The 24,516-nt window shown below is 47.7% G+C and overlaps 1 protein-coding gene across 3 annotated transcripts in view; it reads right to left on the bottom strand.

The window, feature by feature from the left end:
- Nucleotides 1-794: 794 nt before the first annotated feature.
- The window catches only part of LOC144153710 (potassium voltage-gated channel protein Shaw-like), a 131,351-nt gene continuing 107,629 nt past the window's right edge, over nucleotides 795-24,516 (bottom strand). For all 3 annotated transcript variants that reach the window (XM_077685396.1, XM_077685398.1, XM_077685397.1), the window contains exon 4: nucleotides 795-8,134. In XM_077685396.1, coding sequence (XP_077541522.1) covers nucleotides 8,073-8,134 — 62 coding nt within the window. In that variant the 3' untranslated portion in view covers nucleotides 795-8,072. The remainder of the gene's footprint in view (nucleotides 8,135-24,516) is intronic.

Genomic DNA, 24,516 nt, shown 5'->3' on the forward strand with positions numbered 1-24,516 from the left:
ACGCTAAAAAAAAAACTCCCCCGTGTGAGGCGCCCGGCACGACCTTCGCGCAAAAGCGCCCGGCACGATCTTGGCTTTAGCAACAAAAAAATACCGAGTGCACGTGAGCTTACGCCTCGTAAGGAGCGCCCAGCGTCTTCCAGGATTGCGCATGGGCTTTCTCCACGTGACGAGCTCCCGCTTCGTCGTCGTCGTCTTCGGCGCGGTGGACCCGTGGCGCGCCGGTCCTTACAGGGATCCCCCCGTAGAGCCGGATGCCGTTGTGGTGCCCACGTGATGCTTTTGGTCGGTTGAGCTTGGGGATGCTGAGCACTGGGAGAGAGCACTGTCCAGCTGGGAGCCTGACGACCAGCTTTGGCTGGTACAGCGAGCCCAAGAAGCCGGACGGACTCAAGGGGTCCTGGAATGGGGACTCTTCCCCAGGGCTGACCACTCTAGAGACACGTTTATTCCTCCTCCTCCGGGGAGGAGTCGTCGATACGGGGAAGCGCTGGGTGGGTGGGTCGGAGGGAGGTGACGTAAGCGCACTTGACTCGGTCGGCGGCGACGGTCTTGGGTGATAGTCTTGGGGTGCCGCTCGCCGTACGAGGAACGTCCACAGACCTGCCCTTTCTGCTCCCTCTCTCCTGGGATCCGCGCTGTTCGTGTGGGGAGAAGCTAGGTCCATCCCCAGATCTGCTGACTCCAGTCTTGCTCTGCTAGTGGAAGCTGCACCAATTTTTCAGTGTTGTTTTCTCCTATTTTGTGTGTTGAATCAGCTGTTCGCCAAGAAAATTGAAACAGAACACGTGCGGTCCAGTCGCAGCATCATTTATTATCGTATGCCTACTCTTGTGCTACAGTACTACAAATGATAGGCCAAAATTTTTATTAGTTATACAAAGGCTATATTCGCAAGCAGCTTTTCGGCGATGTTCGTGTCGTCGTCAACAAAATAAGAACAACTGAAGAGGTGATGTGTATTTTTTTTTCGTTTCAAAGATGAAGCTATCAAAATATGATGATCTCGAAAAGTCGCACTGCCGCAATGAATCGTATGTACAGGTATATCTCATCAAGAATGAACCAGTGATAAAAATTCTATACATAACATTCGGAATAGCGGAAACTGTGCGATCTGGCGATGCGGGCAGAGCAGGCGCTAAAGCACGGCCTTTGTGCGGAGTCTATTGTAGTACTCTCCGCGGAGCTTCTTCACTCAAGCACCAGAAAAGTCTAAACGCATGTGCTACGCCGAAAAAAAAAATCAACAATCAATAACGACCTTTCGTTCGCCTCGCGCTCATCTCTTTTATGCAATATGTCCAGGCAACCCCATCTTCGATTTTTTCCCCTTCGCTTTTCGTTTACACCGACCCACAGAAAAAACAAAAGAAGTCATTTAAAGAATGTTCTAAAACAGTGCACACCACTGTACTAACGGAATTCATTTTGCGTACAGTACAGAGAAATGACAGCGAACAGCACAAAGAAAATCACAGAAAACTGTAATGGAATAATCGATCCGAAGTAACCAGGAAAAAAATATCCCTTAACCACGCTTTCTTTTTTGTTTTTTATTGTGGTTTTTTGCCTAGGAAGGGACAGTTATCAGTCGACTGCTTGCTTTTCCGAGTTTAAATATTCCCTCCCGTGCAGCTTATATTATTTTGCGTAGTTTCCTCTTCCTCCACAGCGTAGTACTCGTCTTCTTCAAACTTCCCATTATTGCGGTTCCGCTCCATTGAGATTATGAGACTAAGGTACCAAATTTTGTCTCTTCCTGGTAGAACGTATTCGCTGCAAATTGAAGTTTGCTACGAACGTTCTGTAGTGTGTTCTGATAACGCCATGTTTAGCTATCGGTGCATCAGGAGTGAGCGTTGTTGCCGCCTTAACTTAGATTATCAAGAGAATAGGAGTCTTTGCCAGGGCACTGCATTCCTCTGATCTGTGGATTAAAACTGCATGTGGTGGTGTAAGGCTAAGCGATTACCCATAACGAATACTTTACGACATTTCCGCCTCACGCATGCAACTTTTGAAAAACGTGATGCTAGAGGCGTAATTAGAGGACACGACCTTCGAGATTGTTTGGCTGGCACCTAGCGTTCTTCCACACGCCCGTCGTAAGGGGCGACATTTTAAACTACGCTCCAGTCAACGCCAGCTTCGCAGTTTCAGGCGGTCGTGGCAAACTTCTGTGCTGAGTATCTGTAGAACTCATTTTTCTTCACAAGCCAGCAATGATTGTTCATTTACTTAACTGAAAATCTGCTGGATTCAAAGGCGGATAAGCTGTCGTCGCCACGAGAGAAACAAAGCGAAAATGTTTCTTGTACCAACAAAACACCTGACGTTTCATCATCTAAAGTGCAAAAGAAGACATCGTGGAGTACTCGTCATTCGTGTTTTAACAACGTCCGCTTAACGCGAAAAAAGAAAGAAAAGAAAACTGGCTTGGCAGTTTGAATTTAGCTCCACCACGGCAAGACACCACCAAGAAGTTCATTCCAGCTATTCAAGGTTTCGATCGTTGGTGCCGCAAGAAAATTTGACACCACGCGCGTAGGAAGCTCGTATGCGATTGCGTACCTTGCAATACTACAAAAACATGATGAACTTTCTAAGCTTGTGACCAGTGCAAAAAGCGATGCGGATGGGAATGTGGAGTCAGCGAACTATTTTTTATTTATATATTTTTTTCTCAAGCATAGGAAAGAGCTGAGATTGTGTCTATTTGAAGCTTGTGAGCGCTTATACTTTCATCGCAAATACTTTATTGAACCGGACCATGTTATACCCGCAAGAGCGCTAAACGAGGTTTGATGTCTATTCGATGGTGCAGTCCTTGACTACACCGTTGCATAAACTCGACACTCCACGGTATAGTTCGTTACTTCTGACGAGTTCGTTATTCCGGACTTCGAAGCAGAGCACGGTGATAGGTGCGGTGGCGGAGCATGATTCAGCAAGAGACCACGACGCGATGAATAAGGATACAAATTTCACCGGCATAAGATTAGCGCTACTTATGCGCTCAGATCAGAGGCATGTGATCTATTAAGCTTACCATCATCATGTAACTCGCTCTCGTTCTGTGACTCGAGCACAAGTTGTCAAGGCCATCGACAAAGGAAATTAGTGAGATAGGCTACAACCTTTCTTTATCACAAGATCTTCAGAACCACATAAAATAAATGAGCAACAGCAATGATATGAACAATGAAGGCGCGAACATGTGTAGGAAGGTTCAAGCATCACGTACTTGTCGAAAGAAGGGAAAAAATAATAGGTTAGTATTTTTTTATGCAGTGTACATAAGATACAATGCACGTATTAATTCTGACACAGTGTATAAGAAGCCGCAGATACATATTTCTCCCTCACTTGTGCAACATCAAATCATGCGACTAGCTCCGGTACATAATTGGTTTGTCTCAATTTTTTATACTGTATCTACATCAATCGAGAGGTGCCTATGGAAATAAATTTAACCAATTAGCGCAAATTCTTTACATTGGATTCTAAACTTGCGCCGCTTCCTTGAAGATTCAGCCGTAGCTCAGCCCACGCAGTCAAGTGACGGCACCAACACTACGAATTATCCCTTATCTTGAGAACTGGTACCAGACAACGACCACTGACACAGTTAGTCGATCGTTGTGAACTTTCTCTGATAATTACTTCGTGTGCATGTATAAATTTCGCAGAAGACGCCAAACATGTGATAGCATGTGGTGCTCTTCATTCCTTTTGAGACATTCCTATGCTTACCTTTTGAAACGTACATCTAGATGCTACAGAATTATCGCTTCATGCTCTTTTCTGAAATGATGTTCACATATTCAGTGACATTGTTTTTTGTCGCTTCTTTCGACAAGGAGTGAAGGGAAGGCATTGCATTCGTTCTGTGACAATCATGCACTTCACGGCGGAAAGTAAGGAAAACTCGTAACATGTTTAAAGTCTACAATGCAAAAGAAACATTAGCACAATCACATGTGAGGCTTTTAACCGCAGTCTTCGGTTCTCAACGACGGGTGCATCCCCCCATTCATTCGGGAGGTGTTCTGAGTATCATTATCACTGCGAACGCTTCCTTAGCAACGTCTATTCAAGCATATACATGAACAGCTAACAGGCATTCGAAGAGTCAAAGAGGCGACACGGAAACAGGGGAATTTCTCGGCGAAATGTTCCGATTACTTCTTATTACCTCGACGTAAAGGAGACGTTTCTTCCAACGTGTCAATCTTCGCACACCACAATGGGACGGCACCAAAAGGAAGCGAGTGGAAATGTCCTCTTCTGGCAAAATACGCAAAACGAACAACACAATTTCCTGTTCGCCAAACTACAATTTTTGTCGCCGCACACAGTCTCGCGCGATGCACCAGCACAATACAGCACCGCACAGCGCTTTCGACGGCACCATCACCGTCCCAATGTGACTTCACACGTTGTAGACGCCGCCATAGATCACTACGAGGTAGGCAGCTAAGGGCTTTGGTCACACTTAGTCTGTATCGTCGCACCAGAATGAGTTTAGACGTGAAGAGCGGCTCGAAGGGAGCAGACGAAGAGGCACCGTTTCCGTTGTCTGCAACGGTGCCGACACAACCATTGGTGACGTCACGGAACGACGCACCTTGAAGCCAATGACGAGGAGCTGTTGAAACCGGTTGCTATCTACTCTGCAGGCAGCTTGATATGAGTTGCGGCGAGGTTTACACCATTTCCTGCGACGATGTTGCAGCCTGACGGTCGGAGTCACCGTTCTCAGAGCACTTGCGTTACAGGCGCAGTGGAGCTTAACATTTTCTTCCCGTTCTTTTTTTCATTTTTGGTCCCGCTTTGCACTTCATTTCAATTAAAAAGGCAACGCTAGGTTCTTGTTACTTGTAATGTCTTGTATAGAGTATATACGAACAGTTCATTCATTTAGGAAATAGGCCAGCGTTGTATGGCCAATTGCCGAAAGGCTAAGCCTCAAACAGTAAAACACAAGATAAACCCGCGTCATGCACCCGTCACGAGAGGCGAATAACCGCCGTTCAGGGGCGCAGCTCAAGGGGCACCGACGTGACTAAACAAATACTTTTTTTTTGTTTTACAGGCGGCACAGCTCAGCTGGCACACCTCCGTAGTTGTATAATTTTTGTTATTAAGCTCAGACTGAATTTAAACTAAGTCATTACATTCGTATCGTACCGTAAGTTTTCTAACTTTTGCCAAGACGTGGCCACATTCGGTCACGTGGGGAATTTTGAGAATGTAAGATGCTTTGATATGACAAACTTTTTCTGCCCGAATTTATCTGTTCACTGAGAGCTACTTTAGACTTAATCTTCTCTTTCGAATGAAAAGGCAGATCTTTGTCCACACCGCCCGTACAAATATAAGACTGCAATATTTCAAAGATCTCCTATTTGCCCTACCTCTGCATTACCCGTTGACAAAGCCGACTCCGACAGTCGCTTGCATTTCATTCATCCCTTCCTCTCAAACTAAATTTTATACGCTAAGTACGGCCACCCGAAACGATTTCCCGGACGTCACAGTACGGTGCGGGATGAACCGTAATAGCATGCAGCTCACCGTCAGTTGATATTTTTAACGTCCCTTGACAACTTGCATGACCACCCGCCGCGGTGGCTCAGTGGCTAAGGCGTTGCGCTGCTGAGCACGAGGTCGCGGGTTCGATTCCCGGCCGCGGTGGCCGCTTTTCTGATGGAGGCGAAAAGCGAAAACGCCCGTGTGTACGAGATTTCGGCGCACGTTAAAGATCCCCAGGTGGTCAAAATTAATCCGGAGCCCTCCACTACGGCGCGCCTCATCGCCTGCGTTGCGTCGGCGCGTTAAACCCTACAATCAATCAATCAAACTTGCATGACCACTTGTAAATCATAAGTACTGTCTGATAGAGCACACGGAGTCCCTGGCCCTCATAAACTATGAACTATCCTTCAGCTTAAAACAAAAAAAAAGGAGTAGAACCCGAGGCTGAAGTGCAAATGTGCGCAATGTAACCACGTGCTTTCTGTGCACCCTATCGCTGTACCAATTATCGCCAGAAATATGTACTGATCAGACCAACATCCAGTCCTTCTGGGAGCTACAACTGCTTTAAACTATCAGCCCAACGAGACTATGAAGCACTCGCGAAGATAAACAGCGAATTAGGCGAAACCTCCATCGTTCCTAAGAGAGAGAGAGAGAAAGAGATGTGTGTGCTTATAGTTAGAACAGTTCTAAAAAATATTCGTCCCGTAGCAAGCACTTAGCGCCGGCACCTCTAAGAGGCTGTTAAGCGAAGCAAGGAAGGCATTGCCAGCAATCAATCACGCAATTAATCTACAAGTGATTGCTCGTTGAAGAATTCTTTCTTCTGAGTATCGTGGGTAACGTGAACGCTTACTACGCGGTGGGAGCACTAAAGACATACTCCGTGTCAAAACACTGTCTATACGCACCGGAAAGTGTTTCCTTCGTCGGGATCGCAGGTTAGTCCATCGCCACCACAGGGTAGTCATACATGTAGGTAGTTATTTGGTCGGGGGTAGAGATAGAGTATACCTGAGTTGCGAGCGCGTTCTTTCAGTTTTTGGTCCTGGAGACATTGGTTCATTGAGGGGAAAAGAAGGCAAGAGTGTCCTTTATACATTTGTATATATATATTTATATAGATACACCTATATCGCCTATAGAAACGTCAGTATACTTTCGCGCGAAAAAGGCCGAGGATTCTAGCGAGTTCACCTTGAGGCGGATATGTGCTAGCCTACCGCTACAAAGGAAATATAAATTCGGGAAATTTCTTCCCCGAAACCTACGCTTATAAAACTGTTTTCGAGTGAAAAAATTGTTTCGAGAATACCTAAGAAGTTGTGCTACCCCATACTTTCTAGAGCAGGATTATGAGAATATGCACTACAAGAGAAAAAAAGAAACTTTGTACCTGAAGGGAAGTAACCGCTTTCTCACCTGAAAAAACTTTTTTAGCATACCGTTTTAATGATGTGAATTCATTTGTAAGCTTATAGATATAAGTGTTCCTAGGCACTCATACAGCGTTTGCACATGTTCTAAGCTTAAAAATTCGGGTGACAAAAAAATTTCTCTTGGGTGGTTGTTTCAGTGCAAAAAACAAAAAACAAAAAAAAAACAAAAAACAAATGCTTGCCGACGCGCTATCTGGGCAGCAGTTAACTCCCATTAAGACGCAGCCAAACATTTACCGGTAACACAGATTGCTGATGGCAGGAATTCGTTTCTGACCGGTGACGTCCCGGCCTTATCTAACGGAATCAAAAATACAGAACTGCATGTGCGATCAAGCAATGTCGACGTTTGCCCGGAATTTAAAAAAAAAAAGCATTTCCTCCTAACGCTGGCGTGGCTTTGCCAGCTAGAAGCATGTTGAAATCACAGCTCTACGCCAGCGAACCTATTTTCGACTGGTGACTCACGAAAATAGTTGTTCGCAGAGCTCCAAGACGAGCCAAGTCGCGACAGACCGGAAGCCGAATTCCAAGAGCAGTTTGGGCACGTCGTGGAGTACACTTCCCGCGAGAGTAACATTTCTTGAGACGTTATAAACAGGCTTTGTCAATTCGGCCACCGATTTACAGTCCAGTCGAGCCCTGCTTGCAGGCGAGGTGACAAATCCTACGGGGCGCCAGAAAGTTTCCGGCGTTGTTGAAATCTCATGCGGTCTCACGTGATTGGCTGCTCGCGCAAAATCTTCACGGGTGACGATGCGGAGAGCCAATTGCGTGAGAAATCAAACACGCGGGAAGTTTTCCGTCACCCCGAAGGATCAGGCCCGAGTCCTAGCAAATGCGGGGTTGCAGTAGGTACGAGGGCTTGCAGACGGTACGCGCTCCTACCAACCGTTTCTTTTTTTCTTTTGCCCGTTAACTTCTTGCGAGCTTCAAAGCGGGCCTTTTAATGCGGCGACAATTCGAAAATCAATTAAGTAGCGTTTCCGCGATAGATAAATCAGCGGCTGCCTCCCGTCGATGCCACGTGGTCACATTTGGGCACCACCCACGCGGTGAAGGGGGACTTGCTTCCAGTAGGTGCTGCCTTCAGGCGAAGCTGACCTGCATAGCCGGTGCCTGGTCTGGTGTGCTGACGCCGTTGTATATACCTGCAAACACACGCACAAAAAAAGAACGAAAAATTTTGGTCAGGGTCACGATAAGCACGCTTGTACTACGTCTAGATCCCAGTCTTTGCTGGAATGTACGACGAACATTGGCCAAAGACGAATATTACTTCCATGACTCTCACAAAAGTAAAGCATTTAGCACACATCTCTCGTCATCAGCTACAGAGCAGCACTACCGCCTACAATCCTTGCCTCCTGACCTACGCAACATATCATGGTCATTATTTACGCTCCCCGATAACTTTTACGAAGATGGGAAGATACATCTTCTGGGGGTAATGGGGTAATAGTGTTTTTTTTTATGATAATGCAACTGTGAAGATCGGGTACACGGTGTTTTTCAACGTTGGCTTGAATGTGTCTTTATGTGTTGCATCAGCAACACATAAAGACACGTCAGCGCCGGGAGCCACTGCACATCAGCGCCGGGAGCCACTGCATACCGTCTACACGCAGTGCTCACGATTTTGACTTAGGTAACGGGCAAAAATATTCAGGTGATGACACCCACTGATAGACTCGCACAGTCTTCGCAGCACCGCGATAAATGAGCATTTGATCAGTGGCCGTACGAGACCATTGAAGCAATGACAGGGGGCGAAAGAGCAATTACTCGATACTCTACCGGGTTGATACCGCCTCCTACCCGCAAGTGACAAATCAAATCGGCTATTTCATTGATTGATGGTAGGGTTTAACGCGCCGACGCAACGCAGGCGATGAGGCGCGCCGTAGTGGAGGGCTCCGGATTAATTTCGACCACCTGGGGATCTTTAACGTGCGCCGAAATCTCGTACACACGGGCGTTTTTGCTTTTCGCCTTCATCAGAAAAGCGGCCGCCGCAGCCGGGAATCGAACCCGCGACCTCGTGCTCAGCAGCGCAACGCCTTAGCCACTGAGCCACCGCGGCGGGTCCAAATCGGCTATTTATGTTCACGTTTCGTTGCCACGCTCGACTCTTTTAATGAGGCTAGCAATTCGCCGTTACACAGAAGAAAAAAATGAATAACGAATTAAACCCAGTTCCACTCTGAGTAAAATCTGCTAGAACAGCGGAGCTGTGGTTCTCTAGTGTCGGCTCGAACGTCAACGAGCGTTCGCCCTAGAGCGGCAGCGCCATCGCCGCGCAAATTGTACGATTCGCGCAAATGAGTCGGCAGTTAAACGTCCGCGGCGGGAGGCTCCTTACCATGGAGGAAAGAAACTCAGGAGAGGCCCCTAGCATCCCAATGCATTGCGAAAAGTGTGGAGGAAGTGGCGTCATTTTTCTTGAGCCCATGGACAGTGTTGCTTACTTGTTTACAACTGCGGGGGCCAAATTTGGGCAAATAGAACGGACAAATTTTTACGGCGCTTGGTATGTGGCTGCCTCGCAACGCTTGCAAACCAGTACAGTCGCTACGACAAACGTTTTTAGATTAGGCCAGTTTGAAAACTCCGCCGTCGGAGGCGGCCTTAACTCGTCTGCGTTCGCCATCCCGCGAGCCTGTTGCTATGACGACGACAAACGCTACTTTGCCAGGCTTAAGAGCTGAAAAATCGTCCTTCTATCTCAAAAACGAAGGCCGTTTTTTTATTGAAACTTTGGGTGAGGGTTAGAATGGGCAAATTGAAGGCGAAATCAACAGCTTAGAACATGACATCGCACCGAGGAATTAGCGACGAAGCTGTTTTCGCTGCGAAGCAGGAGGGCAGGGCGATGCCATGTTAGTCAAATCAAACCGGAGATAGCAAAGGATGATGGGATAGAGTGCTGGGCTCAGTGGGCTCAAGTCATGGCGGGACTCGGCTTCACAAATGTGACGTCAGGGCCTCTCCTAACCTTTTCTTTCCTCCATGCTCCTTACCCTCTCCCTCCCCTAGCGGGAGGGAGACAGACCCGCACTGCGAGACCACTGCGCCCTCTATCGGTGCACCTGGGAACCGCCCGCGAGGCGGTTCCCATACTTTCTGCAGGCGTACGAAAAGGCTCGACCTGCAGGTATAGGCTGCAGGCTTGACCCGCAGCTTTTCGTGCGCCTGCAGAAGGTACGGGTACCTCCCGCGAGGCGGTTCCCATACCTTTTGCAGGCGTACAAAAAGGCTCGACCTGCAACAGCGTCGCTGTCGAAATTATTATAAGCACGCTGAGTCCACTGAAGTGGGGAGTACAGAGCTGCAGTTTTAATGGTTGGAACGAAGGTATCTCTGCTCTTCCAGCATTGCGTGATCTGTGCTTGTCAATGCTGTATATTGTGGGTGAGCGGCTGACTTGCGACTACCCTTCTGTTATGGAAACCTTCCCCACGGAAGGGTTTCCAAACCGACGTCTCTGACTGCGAACCTCGATACAACATAAAAATTCCCCTTGATATGCCTCCCCGGACGGCCATGACGGGAGCCAGTGGCGACCAGGGAACCTTTGATTCTTTTTTGCTGTCCAAACACAGACAAACCACACATCCGCAGCATTGACGTCCTATTGCTAACACCAGAACATTGTATTCGCTTAAACAAAGAGCAATTTCTGTCAGGTGATTTGGCGTGACTGCAGAGAACCGCAAAATGCTACGAACTCTCGTGAAAATTTTGTTCGGCCATAGTGCTGCCCGTTGTCTCATTGAATACTGCATGTCGCAGACTATTCTGAATTGCGCTTTTAGCGATGCGTGCTGACTGGCAACGTAAGCGCGGCACCTTGATGTGCGCATATACATATTTGTAGACACTATCATATGTAGACACTATCAATTTATCCAGAATAGAAATACACCAACCATCATCATCAAGAATAGAAATAGCTGAACAGATTTGGCAACACATATACACATTACATTCGAAGACGGCATCAACGACTCGCGTAAAGTATACGTTCGTTCCAGTCGTTCGTTCAGTCTTCGTGCCTACTGTATATGACCAAAGCTGTTTGACTACCCGTCATTCTTGTCTAATGTCGGGCTCTGGATGAAACGTCGAAATAAATTTTGTTTTTAAATGTCTCAAAGTGGGTTGCTTTTAATATTAGTACTTATTAGCCTTGACCTTCGTACTTTTTTTAGTAGGCGAGCGCACACACGCGCACACACGCGCACGCACACGCACACACTAACACACACACGCACACGCACGCACGCACATGCCCGCGCACGCACACACAGACTAACATACACGCACACGCAGACACACGCCCACGCGCACGCACATGCACACACACACACACACGCACGCACACACACACACACACACACACACACACACACACACACACACACACACACACACACACACACACACACACACACACACACACACACACACACACACACACACACACACACACACACAGGTGTTTGGGCGAAACTCGGGTAGTACCCGCCGCGGTGGCTCAGTGGCTAAGGCGTTGCGCTGCTGAGCACGAGGTCGCGGGTTCGATTCCCGGCCGCGGCGGCAGCTTTTCTGATGGAGGCGAAAAGCAAAAACGCCCGTGTGTTTGAGATTTCGGCGCACGTTAAAGATCCCCAGGGGGTCAAAATGATTCCGGAGCCCTCCACTACGGCGCACCTCATCGCCTGAGTTGCGTCGGCGCGTTAAACCCCCCAATCAATCAATCAGATCAATCGAAACTCGGGTAGTGTGCGTGTGAAAGCTATCGCTGTTAAACAGTCATAAAAATTCAGCATGTGTAGGTGTAAAATTAAAACCGAGGTATCTATCCCATCCCGTGGCGGGAGCGAAACAGTGATTATCAGTACTCCAGCTTAACAACCGAGTAAGTCTTGTACTGCCACTGCCCGGTCAGCAATAGGTACTGTTAATTTTACCTCTCAAACGCACCTTTCAAGCTCCGAGGCACATTCTAATCAAATCAGGGGCACTCGCAGATAATCAAAGGATTATTTCGGGCATGCACTTCTCCGAGGCAGAAATGTCGCCTGCCGCATACATTACAGAAGCTTACGCGAGCGATAGTCTCATATCACGCTCCGGCTCGTTCATCATAATCTCCGATCTGTCCCCCGAGTGCACGAGAGAAGGGTCCCCGAAAACGGCGAGCCAAGGAGCCGAGGCAAACGACGCCGCTAACGTATGGCTTCCTTCTTCGATGCGTGCTCCCTCGGGAACCCTTCGTCCTGGATAAGGCACTCGAGAAAAAGATCGGGAAAAATAGAAGAGGGCGAAGCTAGGCAAAAACGCCATCTAGTGAACTAAAAAAGCGCCAACCTGTTTTCAATTACAACTTCGCATTTCCTCCGTCGCACCACGGTCTCTCGAGAACGAAGAGTCGCACAGCGTGAAAATAGTAGTAAAATAGTTATTGTGTTAGGGAGGGGTAGAAAGGAAGACGAAAAAAGATGTAAGTAGGCGTTACTGGAATGGGGTAGACGAAGGGTAGCGAGACGTATTGCATGGGAACAAAGGAGACGAGGACACGAGCGTCACTGCGAAAACAAACTTCCAGGGGAGGAGTGCCTAAAAGTCTTCGCCCCATCCAATTGCTCAGCCTGAAATAAAGTACCAATAATGAACAAAGCGCAGAGCGAAGTTGACGCTGGCATTGACGTATTGGTGCGTGTAAGGACATCACCAATACTCTTCCACATCCTCCCCAGCTGCGACATCACCAGCAGCGAGACTAATGACAACTCTGCCTCTTCCTTTGCCCGCCAGTTGAAAATTGACGTTATTGCTTCCCTGCACATATGGGGCGGTGTCACCATCAAAGAGCACGGGACACTTTCCAGCTCCTCTTCGTCTGCTTTTTCCCCCCTCCCGCGCCTGTCTCCATTCGTGTTGGCACCGATCATTAGCGAACCCACTCCGAGCACTCTGGAACCCGATATGTCACCTCTTATTTATACGGCACATTTTAGTGACATCCCGCTGAAAGGAGTTCATTCGAGCCGCAGATAATTCCGACGGATTCGTCATTTTTTCCTCTTTTCTTTGCAAGCTCCGATCGGGGCGCTTGGGTACCGCAAGCTTTTCGGATAAGGCGTGCCTGCAACGGACCCTTCACAGGAAACTAGGGTTAGAGAAGTGCGCGTTGCTGCGACGAGTGACGATACAAGGAGATTGATCATTAATAGCCACGAAGGCTGGCACGCTTTATAATGCTGTGACTTTTTGAATGATGCAAGCTGTTGAAAAAACAACAAAAAACAACTTTCTTTCAAGTCCACTTTCCCTCAAGTTTGTTTCTTTGTATAAATATTTGTAAATAGTTTATGATTTTTACATCAGCTCGTTAGAGTCATCAACATCCTTGTCGTATATTTTGAAAACAGTGGAATTTAGTTTCTGAAAGTACCGAGTGACGGCTCAACGGCCACGGTTGGCTCTAGTAAACGTCCATTCTCTCTCTCTCTCTCTCTCTCTCTCTCTCTCTCTCTCTCTCTCTCTCTCTCTCTCTCTCTCTCTCTCTCTCTCTCTCTCTCTCTCTCTCTCTCTCTCTCTCTCTCTCTCTCTCTCTCTCTCCTCTCTCTCTCTCTCTCTCTCTCTCTCTGTTGAGAAAGCTGATAGCGCATTTGATTTCCGCTTTACTTTCCTTCTGACTTGTCGCTGTTGTAAAGGCTAAAAAAATGCCGAAAAAACTGCGCGAAAACACAGAAAAGGAACCGTCCGTGCGCTGCTAAAACATAAATGTTTTATATGAGCCCCTTTCTATCGCTGCCCCCACACATATACCTATCCACCCACTACGGTGACTCAGTGGCTAAGGCGTTGTGCTGCGGAGCACGAGGACGCGGGTTGGATTCCCGGCCGCGGCGGCCGGTTTTCTGATGGATGCGAAAAGCAAAAACGCCCGTATGTACGATATTTCGGCGCACGTTAAGGATCCCCAGGTGGTCAAAATAATTCCGTGGTGGTGGTGAAGAACATTTATTAGGTCTATGTACAAGTGATAGATAGGGGCGGCCTTGCCCTCCACGGCGCGCCTCATTGCCTGTGTTGCGTCGGCGCGTTAAACCCTCAAATCAATCAATCACATATACCTACCCACACGGCACCACCCCGTTGTACTTGTTCGGTTTTATGGATGTTCGGTTTTTTTTTATTCCAATAAAACCGAACATGGATGCAATGTTCGGTTTTATTGGAATGCTCCAAACAACTATTGAGGTTTTGAAATGAACCTCTGTCCCTTAGCTTCGTGGCGTTGATGCAGATTTTCGTCGCTTCTGCCATGCTTGACTTAAGTAGCTCACATTCAATGTTTTATTTTTACAGGCCATCGCTAAACAAGCCAGTGTTCTTGGCAGCGACACGCGGTTCCCACTCTCCTCAGTCGTCCGCAATAGTACACTGCAGTCAAAGGGAGGGAAAGAACGCAGCTAAACGAGCGAACATAATTCCAGGCGCAGAACTCGACGAAGCACCCAGTGCGTTCGATTGGACAATACAGCTTTCATATTAACAGCTCATAAGTGCGTAGGTGTCGTCCGATGTTTCTCATTTCGCACAACATTTCGTAACAGGCAACTAACACGCTGCGCAAAGCAGTGGGTTGTCCAAACTACTATGAACATCCAGGTTGAATTGATGTTTTTTCGCAATATAATGTTAGATTTACATACAGTAAAAAAAAATGTTTGCGAGAATGACCGTCAAGCTCCTTGCTTAGGGAGAGGGGTACATTTGCTGGCCAACTTCGTGCTCCCGGCGAACTTTAATTTATAGATCAGCGGCCACCGCGATAAATGGAGGCCTCCGACGTTTATACATCGACAGAAGTGCTCCCAAATGGAAATCTGTTCGGCATTCAAGTGTACTTTTGGTAATTAAATAGTGGCCCAAACCAGAAAATCTTTCAGGCTTTGGTGGTGGGCTTATTGCGGGTGTTTTGCGGGAGCAGATATGCAAGGTATGCTATATATTAAGAAGGGGATATACCACGAGGATTCACTTCGAGGAATGCTCTGTTCTTAGTACAGCGCCGTAAATAAGGTAGCTTTAGCTCTTATCTTCCTCCCTTCCCACCTGGTGACATTGTTTTGCAGGTAGGGAGTCGCCAAGGCCGAGTGTTTTTCCTTCAACTAAAGAAGTTTTACTTTCTCTCTCTTCTCTCTTTTTCTCTGTTTTGCAGGTAGGGAGTGGCCAAGGCCGAGCGTTTTTCCTTCAACTAAAGAAGTTTTACTTTCTCTCTCTTCTCTCTTTTTCTCTAACTCTCTGCCTGCCCGCCTTCCCGCCCGTCCGCCAGCCCGCCTGCTCGCATGCTAGCCTTCCCACCCACCCACCCATTTACTCAGCATTTTTAATGGTCCTTCGCTTAAAAAAGCGGCTTTAATTTTTCTAGCAGTATTGTCTCGCGTTTGTCACCTTTACAAAGTACCCAACTTTTCCGAAGCGTTGGTGATCAGTATCGGCTTTATTAAATGTGGTTTCATAGGTGTTACGTTTTAAAGCATACTAACGGAATTTGGCTGAACTTGGTTGTGTTTTCAGAACTTGATTGTATGTATATGGCATGTTAAAATTTGTGAGTGTCCTTATTCTCTTTTGTGTATGTTTACACCAACTGCCGGAAAAGCCTACAAGCATTCAGTGGTTAGGCAGACCGGAGAAAAAGACTGTAGAACAAGAGGAAATAAGGGTGAACGAATGCACGAATTCATGAATGAATGAATGAATGAATGAATGAATGAATGAATGAATGAATGAATGAATGAATGAATGAATGAATGAACGCCAACAACAAAACGTAGTGCATACGACTCCATATGTTATACTGCAACGCAACATTCTTATGTTCTCCTTCCCGGCAAGCATTGCTCAACTTGCTTACGCAGAGGAACTTTTTCAAACCAATCTATGTCAGGCCCAATCATGGGGTCTCTGAAAGGTCATAACGGAGTATCTTAATTAAACCTACACGAGGCTGCGGCTAATCTCAGGCAAAGACGCGTGTTGTTACACTCCGCGAGTGAAATTAATTAGTACTGCCCTTTCGCAGCTTCCTATATTCTAGTCACTCTGATTGCTTTGCGGAACACAATGCTTCAATAGTCTTTCGAGATAATTAAAATCTGTGTATCGCCCCCGCAAAGTCGGGGCACGTGGTGTATTGACGTGTCTCTGTATTGAAAATTTGAATATTGAGGGTCAATGGGAACCACTGTAAATGCGTCACGCGGTCTCCTGCTTAGCTAATGTAAGATGAATCAATGGCTGCCGGTGGACGATGGGCCACCTGGGTAGAGGTGGTTGCTTAAAGGGACACACAAAACCGAAGTTGGTCTAAATAGATAGATTGGTGTCCCCAGAAAATGAATACACCGATATCTGGGGTAGTGCCTTTAAAATAATTTTGTAAATCCCCAGAAATGAAGCTATCGGTTGCTCAGCCGAGATGACGTAAACAGCGACTGACCGCATGTGCCAAGAATCACGTGACGAACAACAGAAGGAGAACCGGGCACGCAGGCTCTTAAAGGAACACGTACAATATTTCTTTGCTCATTGAATTTCATATGTCATAAATAATTATAAATGTACAGGTATAATTCAAGCCGTGCCGACACTCTCAAGCTACCAAACCGCGGGGCTGTAGGCGGTTGCGATGCTTATAGCAGGTTCGTCGTAGTCGCATGTCTGTTACCTTCAACTCTACGTACTCCAAGGCTGCGCTACGTAAGGCCATCTGTCGAGCCGTAAATTTGAATTTTGCAGTGTCGGATTTTTCGGATACCAGAATTTCGGTGCTCTAACACCATAGGGCTGCGACCCTGCTATAACCAGCGACGCCATCTTGAATGCAGGTTCTCTTTGAATCTTCCCCTCAACGAGCGTACATCATGTCTCTGCCGAGCCTTTCGGGGCCAGACGAAACGATAAACATAGAAAGACGACACTGATATCTTGGAACGCTGCACGGCCCCAGAAAAGGACAATGAGGAAATGAGCCTGCCGGCAAAAGGAAGGCAAGTTGACGTATCCGGGGCTGAATTCTGAGTTAGAACGGTGGTTTGGTCAAGTTGGTGCATACTAACTGAATTCAAAGAAGCGCAAAAAGACGGAACGAGAAACGACAGAACACTGTTGCCGTTTTTTTGACAAAATTGTTGACAACGCAGTGTTGTCGTTTCTTGTCCCGTATTGTGGCGCTGCTTTGAAGTCAATTAGTTTGCTTATGATGTTGCTTATCTTAGCAGGGAGCCTGAGAAGAGTGTATTTCAGCTCGAGGACACAGTGGACGGAATCACAGCTGATACAGGGTACACGTCCCCATAGGACAACAGGAGTTCCCTCGTACCTGAAGGACTTTGTACTTCAACCATAAAAAAAAGGGGAAAAAAAGGAAATGAAAGCGAAATCGGTGTGCTGTGAAGTGCGCAGTGCAGTGACATGCAAAGGTCCAGTGCAGTGAAGTGAAACACAATACCTCGGAGGGACTTACAAAGCAGTGAACTGCAGTGAAAGAGTGTCTCGTACGGACTTAAAAGCTTTTTTAGGTTCAGCCCAAGTGACCATTGCAAGCATTAATGAATCCTCCACGAAGGAAGCTAAGGTGTACAGTGAAGGAACTGTATTACTGTTTCGGACTCTGGCACAGCCACCCCGACGGTGGTTAGTAGCGACCATGACCTCTGTCATGTATTGTCGGTGTTCGGGGTCACGTTCACCTTGGATGGTTGGATGTATTCCGTCTTTTGGGTAGTTCGGATTAAAGTGTCACATGTCTGCTACTGCCTAGCCCGGATGTGGTTTTATCTTACCTCGATTGGAAAATAGCGGAACGTACGTGCGACGTGTACAGCTCGCAGTGACGTCAACAAGCGGGCGTGGCTTTGCGGTGCTTTGCAACCGCCGAGCTCCAGATGTGCGCGTCCGGCGGGCTGAAGTTCTCATCCCATAAGTCTGCGGGCTATTAAATTTTCGCAAATCTAACGCTGGATATCCGGTTGACTGATGATCCTCTACAATTTACACATTGCAATCGCACGTCTAACCGCAATAACTAAAACGTTAATTAACAAGTACTAGTTAATTCTTGCCCTAAATAGCAACTGGAACGTTTTATTGCGTACGCCATGGCCCCTGATCACTTCGCGCAAGCAGAAAAATTTAACTCCGGAAGCCTATTTTTCAAAAAATACTTAGTCTTCCCTGAAACACTCTGTAGAAGCACATATCGACCGAAGGATATTGAGCAAGACTTTAGAAAGCATCTGATCAAATCAATCAATCCATCAACAAATTAATGAATCAACCAACCAGCTAATAAATCAATCAAACTATCACTTTGAATCAACTAATCGTTTAAATCAATATTAACTTCAACCAACGCTGAAATTCTCAGCCCCCCGGCGTCATTGTTCCTACAATTTTTTGCGCTTTGTGATCCTAGCCATCAAAGTCCTTGTGTTCTCGTATAGATGCTTCCTTATTACGAACTTTTGTTTTTTCGAAAACAAAACACCACGCTTTATATTTGTCCCTGAATTTCGCTTCTCCGCAACGCCGCTCTAAAACCACCGCCACAGGGGCCGCAGAAACCGAAGCCGAGGCTGCGGCGCTCCTTCATTGCGATAAGTGGCCCAACGACACGGGCGGGGGGAACTTTCTTTTCCACTCGACGTCCGACGGCGCAGAGCAGTGGCAGTTCTTTTTGACAGCTCCTTCCCTCCCCCAATCGATGCAAGACGTTATCCCGCGCGCATACAAAGCAGCGGCCTCTCCCGCCATCTGCTCCGCGCCTGTCAGATAACCGGCGTGTTTGCGCAGGCGACCGGACGACGCAAGTAGATTCCAATGTTCCGCGGCGTCGAGATACGAGGCAATACACGTAACTGGAGGGGAGAGGATGGTTGGGAAGAAGAGAAACATAGACGTTACAGCGAAGGACAGCTGTTCTTTTCTTGTTCTCTCTTTCAGTGGCCACCTTTTGGCCGTCTTATTTGACTCTCTCCACGGCCTGCCTCTTTACTACCCTCCCTTTTGACTTTTCGTTGCAGGAGTAGTATTCTCTTTCTCCGTTGCTTTTCCTCCACATCTTTTTTGTCCTCCTCCTCCTCTCCGCATACACTCCCGCTGCTCGCCACGCGATGGGACAAGTGGCGCAAGTTTCGAAGACGAATGGGCGCGCTCGGTACCGCTCATTGAAATTTATGGTCGTGACGCGGTGCTTCCAGGTGGCTGCTTGTGTGACTGCGCCACCGCGCGCGCGACATGCACGGGACTGGCGGGCACTGCTTCTGATTTTTAGGGGCCGCCTGGCTGCACTATCCTGGGAGAGAATGGTACGGCGCTCGGCCGCCTTTTGCCGCGAAAATGACCCGCGACGCGTACAGTTTGCGCCAAGCGCTGGGTCATAAAGTACGCCGGACGCCTGATGGTGTCTGAGTGAGAGGGATATTGCGTTAGGGACAGGAATGCTCATCGCTGGGTAAAATTGGGAAAGTGCACGCGTTAGGTTTTGGTTAGCCACGCGAATGTTACGGTGCGGCTTGCAATAACAGGCTGAGCTGAATACCTGCGCCGTGACCGCTTGGAACGAAGGTCAAGTCTGTCACCCAAAGGGGGCCCTCATGACAAATAAGTAGGTCAGACTAAGTGAGTGAGTGAGTGGATCGAACGAGGAGTGTATGAGTGAGTGAGTGAGTGAGTGAGTGAGTGAGTGAGTGAGTGAGTGAGTGAGTGAGTGAGTGAGTGAGTGAGTGAGTGAGTGGTGTGAGCGGGTGCTCGAGTGAGAGAGTGGAGTGAGCGGCTCAGTGCAGTGAGTGACTGGAGTGAACTAATGCTCGAGTGAGTGAGAGAATGGAGTGAGTGAATGAGTGAGTGGAGGGAGTGACTGAGAGGGGGGAGGGATTAAGTGAGTGCAGTGAGTGAGGGAGTGAATGTGTGAGTGAGTGGAGCGAGTTAGTGGAATGAACGAGTGTTTGAATGAGTGAGTGGCAGAAAGAGAGAGAGGGAGAGAGTGAGTGAGTGAGTGAGTGAGTGAGTGAGTGAGTGAGTGAGTGAGTGAGTGAGTGAGTGAGTGAGTGAGTGAGTGAGTGTAGTGAATGAGTGCTCGAGTGAGAGTCGAATGAGTGGCTGAGTGGAGTGAGTGACTGGAGTGAACGAGTGCTCGAGTAAGTGAGAGTGGAGTGAGCGAGTGCTCGAGTGAGTGAGTGAGAGAGTGAATGAGTGAGTGAGTAAGACAGTGGAGTAACCGAGTGCTCAAGTGAGTGGAGTAAGTGAGATAGTGAATGAGTGAGTGGCGGAGTAAGGGAGTGGAGTGTAGGAGTGTTCGAGTAAGTCAGTGAGAGAGTGGAGTGAGTGAGTGACTGTAGTTAATGAGTGTTCGAGTGAGAGTGGAGTGAGTGACTGGAGTGAACAAGTGCTCGAGTTAGTGAGAGGGTGGAGTGAGTGAGTGAACGAGTGCTCGAGTGAGTAAGTGAGTGTCTGGAGTGAATGAGTGGTCCAGTGAGTGAGAGAGTGGAGTGAGTAAGCGAACGAGTGCTCGCGTGAGTGAGTAAGTGAGTGAGAGAGGGGAGTGAACGAGTGCTCGAGTAGTTGAGAGAATGGAGTGAGTGAGTGAACGAGTGCTCGAGTGAGTAAGTCAGGGAGTGGAGTGACCGAGTGCTCGAGCGACCGAGTGAGAGAGTGGAGTGAGTGAGCGAGTGAGTGAGGGATTGTAGTGAACGAGTGCTCGATTGAGTGAGTGAATGCATGAGTGAGCGAGTTTAGTGAGTGAGGGAGCAGGTGAGTGAGTGAATGAGTGCAGTGAACGAGTGAGGGACTGAATGAGCGAGTGAATGACCGAGTGAGTGAATGAGTGAGTAAGCGAGTGAGTGGAGTGAGTGAGTGGTGAGAATCAGCGAGCGAGACAGTGAGTGAGTGAGTGAGTGAGTGAGTGAGTGAGTGAGTGAGTGAGTGAGTGAGTGAGTGAGTGAGTGAGTGAGTGAGTGAGTGAGTGAGTGAGTGAGTGAGTGAGTGAGTGAGAACATTGCAACTCGTTCTGGCCGGTTTGTTACGAAATTTAAACGAACACATTCACGCGTGCGCGCCGATGTATGAGACTCTCCCGGTGTAATTAGGGAGACACAGCGAGCGGTCACTTGACCGTCGTGTACTTGCGGTCATTACACAGACGCCGCACTAGTTGAGGGAGAGCGGCTGCTATGCCGGCACGCCTCCTGTCCAAAGTATATATGAATGGCTGGGGCGTAGCTGTTGTGCTCGGGGAAAAGATGTGCGGCTGGGCCCAACACAGGTTCACCGTTTTGTGATGTCGTTCGCAATCGTCGTAATTTGCGCATCGGCTTTGCGCGGCGTTGCTTGCGTTAGCCGCACGTAGCCAGACCACAAATTCATCTAATACCTCGCCCCTTGTGCCATTGACGGGGTTTAAACATTATGTCCTTGTTCTTTGCACGGAAGTGAGGGCACTGCTCGGCTTTTCACAATGCCAGCCAGCCAGACTCCTAATGTTCTGGCTTACTGATAATGCGTTCGTACAACTTCTTAGTTTCAGCCACGTGGACATAATATCACTCCCTTTGGATCTCAATTACTGTAGACAGGTAAGGCGTCCAAATATTTTCCCAGAAATAGTACCACTAAATCCAGTTAATAGAAAATTTGTTTCCGAAATCAATTCATCGCGCATTTGGAAAAAGACGCATCGAAGAACAAAAGGGAAAGAAAGCTAAGAAAAAAATAGAAGCAATAACGGTCCCTGCTTTTTATTTAAAGTGGAGGAAAGGACTTACGCTATACATTTTTACTCAACTGGCACCACAATTATTGCCTGGGAAACCATTACCAACGGTTTTACAACAAAAAGCAATTTTTTTAGCTCAATGGTTTTCAAGCGGGGCCCTCGAAGCCCTCTCCTAAACTTTTCCCCCGATTACTTCCTGCTCGTTGACAAACGGAGCTAGCAATCCAAAAAGGTGTCTTTGCTGCATGACTCGTGCATTAATTTCTCCGCGTAGCAAGAGTTTTAGCGTTGGCTTTCTTGCACAACGGGGCAGCTGCACGAAAAAGCCAGCCACACAAAAGGCAGCATATAGGCGTTGGGGTGACTTTTAGCTCCAAGATCAACTTGTTTGATAATATGACACGGATCAACATGGTTCATCGCCATCATTTTTGCAATTCCAAAAGAGGTCCCCGGCTAACTCATTGAGAACCATTGGTTTAGGCCATAGCAGGCACTAGGTCACAAATCTGCGCATGCCCAAATTTTGGGATCAAAAGCTAGCGAAACCAGGGCAAACTGGTCCTCGGGAATAGAGGGCTACACGGTGGAAACAACGGTACACAAGGTGGCCCATTACAAACACCGGCGCGCGCTCTAATTATAGGTAGAGGGTAGGTTAAACGGACCGAGGTAAGCCGCGTGCTCTGGAAGGGCATGACGGAAGAAAGTTGCAGTTACTTGTTGATATACAGAGGGCTGTATACAACAGAGCTCAAGACATGTATTTGGAAGATCCACTAGGCTCCTAGGCGGGGTTACAAAAAACCAGTAATCACTCGGGAAAAACTTCTTAGCCGCTTGAGGCGCTTGTTTCTCCGTATTTCCTTTGCGAAAAAGCGCGAGGGCGGTAGCGCCGGGCACTGAGATCGTTTTTATCGTAGCTGAGGACCAGAAGCTACCTGCCAAGTTGTACGGGTACCGCCCTTGTCCTTGAAGAGGAAGAATGAGTCGGGCAATCAAATTTGCGGACTTGGAGGTCACGAAAGAATTCCGAGGACACTTAAGCTCTCCTTATCAGTTGTGAATACGAAAGCATTAAATGGGCCGTGGAGACAAAAGACAACTTTGTTCGATTTGAAAGAAGTAGCCTTTGGTAAATCACTCAGCTTTGTTTCATCCCGAAAGACATTTCTTAACAGAAAAAAAAACACGGTTAAAATATATAAAATACTTTCAAATTTCGCGCTAGTGACGAAATATTGGAAGCGATGACGTAATATGAGCCAGCACTCAAGCGCAGTTGTCAGTGTGTGAACTGCACGTTAGCGTTGAAGTGATACGATCATATGGAACTGGAGGCCCCACCACAACCGCCCAAGTCATGTTTATTGCCGATGGCTTGGGTCGCCGATAACCAATCGCACAAACAAGACTCGATGATTTTACTTTTGTTCTAACCAATTTTAGTGTTTACCTCTTCATCTCTCATATATAACAACTGTTTTGGGGCTCTTTGCCCCAGTTGGCCTTATGCCATCAACAGCCAACCATCATCATCATCACAAACAAGAGTCTCTGACGTCATAAAGGCGCTACCGGAATGTGGCTGCGGCGTCGCGACTGCTCCGTCTGCTTTTCTTAATACCAGATTATTTGCTTGAAGTCTGCGATAATATTTGACATCATTGTTATCGGGACGAAGCAGGCCTTTTAATAAAGCAAACTTGTATTTTGTCTTAATGCTACCTTTATTGTCCGTAGGACGCCGCAGAATGCTCTCAGAGGCTCTGGCGTGCTGGTGATTGCTGCGCCGCTGAGTGAGACCAACCAAAACGGGCAGAGTGAGGATGTCAGTGAGGCGGCTGCGAAGTCAAACCGGTTTAAACGCGAGGTGCTAACGAGGTGAGCGGCAGCCGAATACCGGCAGCTGCTGCCGCCGCATCTCCTTTTTTTTTTTTTTTTTTTTTCACGCGACTCTGCGCATGTCCAGGCGTTGCCTCTTTAACCTGGTGCCCCATTGCACGCGCCATCAAGCACACTGTACCACGTTTCGACCCTACGACGGCTTTATACTTAAGCCAAGTTCTACATCCATCGAATCGTTAATGCGCAGTAGAGTTAAACTGGCTTAGAAGCCCTGAGTCTTAGAATAAAATTCACGAGGTCGTGCGGGAGGAGTATAGTCCGGGAAGGTAACGGTTATTCCAGCACAGATATACGTTCCTTAAGACGATTTATAGCACGTTTATGTGAGAAGGACGCGAACGCAAGACAGCAGGCAAAACATTGGGCTGCAATGGTTATAATAATACAATAATTATTCAGCGCGAATGCGTGCTCAACGTGGGTGGTATAAATCCCGAAACGCCTGCAGACTTCGAAATCCGAGTACGTTGTGATAGACAGCCAAAGCTTTGCTCCTATATAGTGAGTATGTTCCGCTATGCAACGCCGGGCTTCGGAAAAGCGAAATCGGGAAACGTAAATTCGCACGAAGCAGCGAGCCGGTAGTCCTGCAAGTGGGGTCCGTATACGAGACGAAGCATAAGCCCCCGGCATTCGCTATCCGCTCAATGTATGCAAGCGCACAGCTCGAGCGCTCAATCTCGCTCACTCCGAAGAACCCAATGACGCGTTTTTTTTTTTTTTTTCAACGAAAGCCTTTTCCGCAAGACGGGTTCAGCATGTGTGTTTTGTTTACAGAATACTTCAGCGCAAACCGAATCGATGGAAGCTGGCTCCTTTCTTGAAATTGCT

Source organism: Haemaphysalis longicornis, unplaced genomic scaffold (assembly GCF_048455015.1).
Source record: "Haemaphysalis longicornis isolate Haplotype H1 unplaced genomic scaffold, Haemaphysalis longicornis Haplotype H1 scaffold_9, whole genome shotgun sequence".
Taxonomy (NCBI): Eukaryota; Metazoa; Arthropoda; class Arachnida; order Ixodida; family Ixodidae; genus Haemaphysalis; species Haemaphysalis longicornis.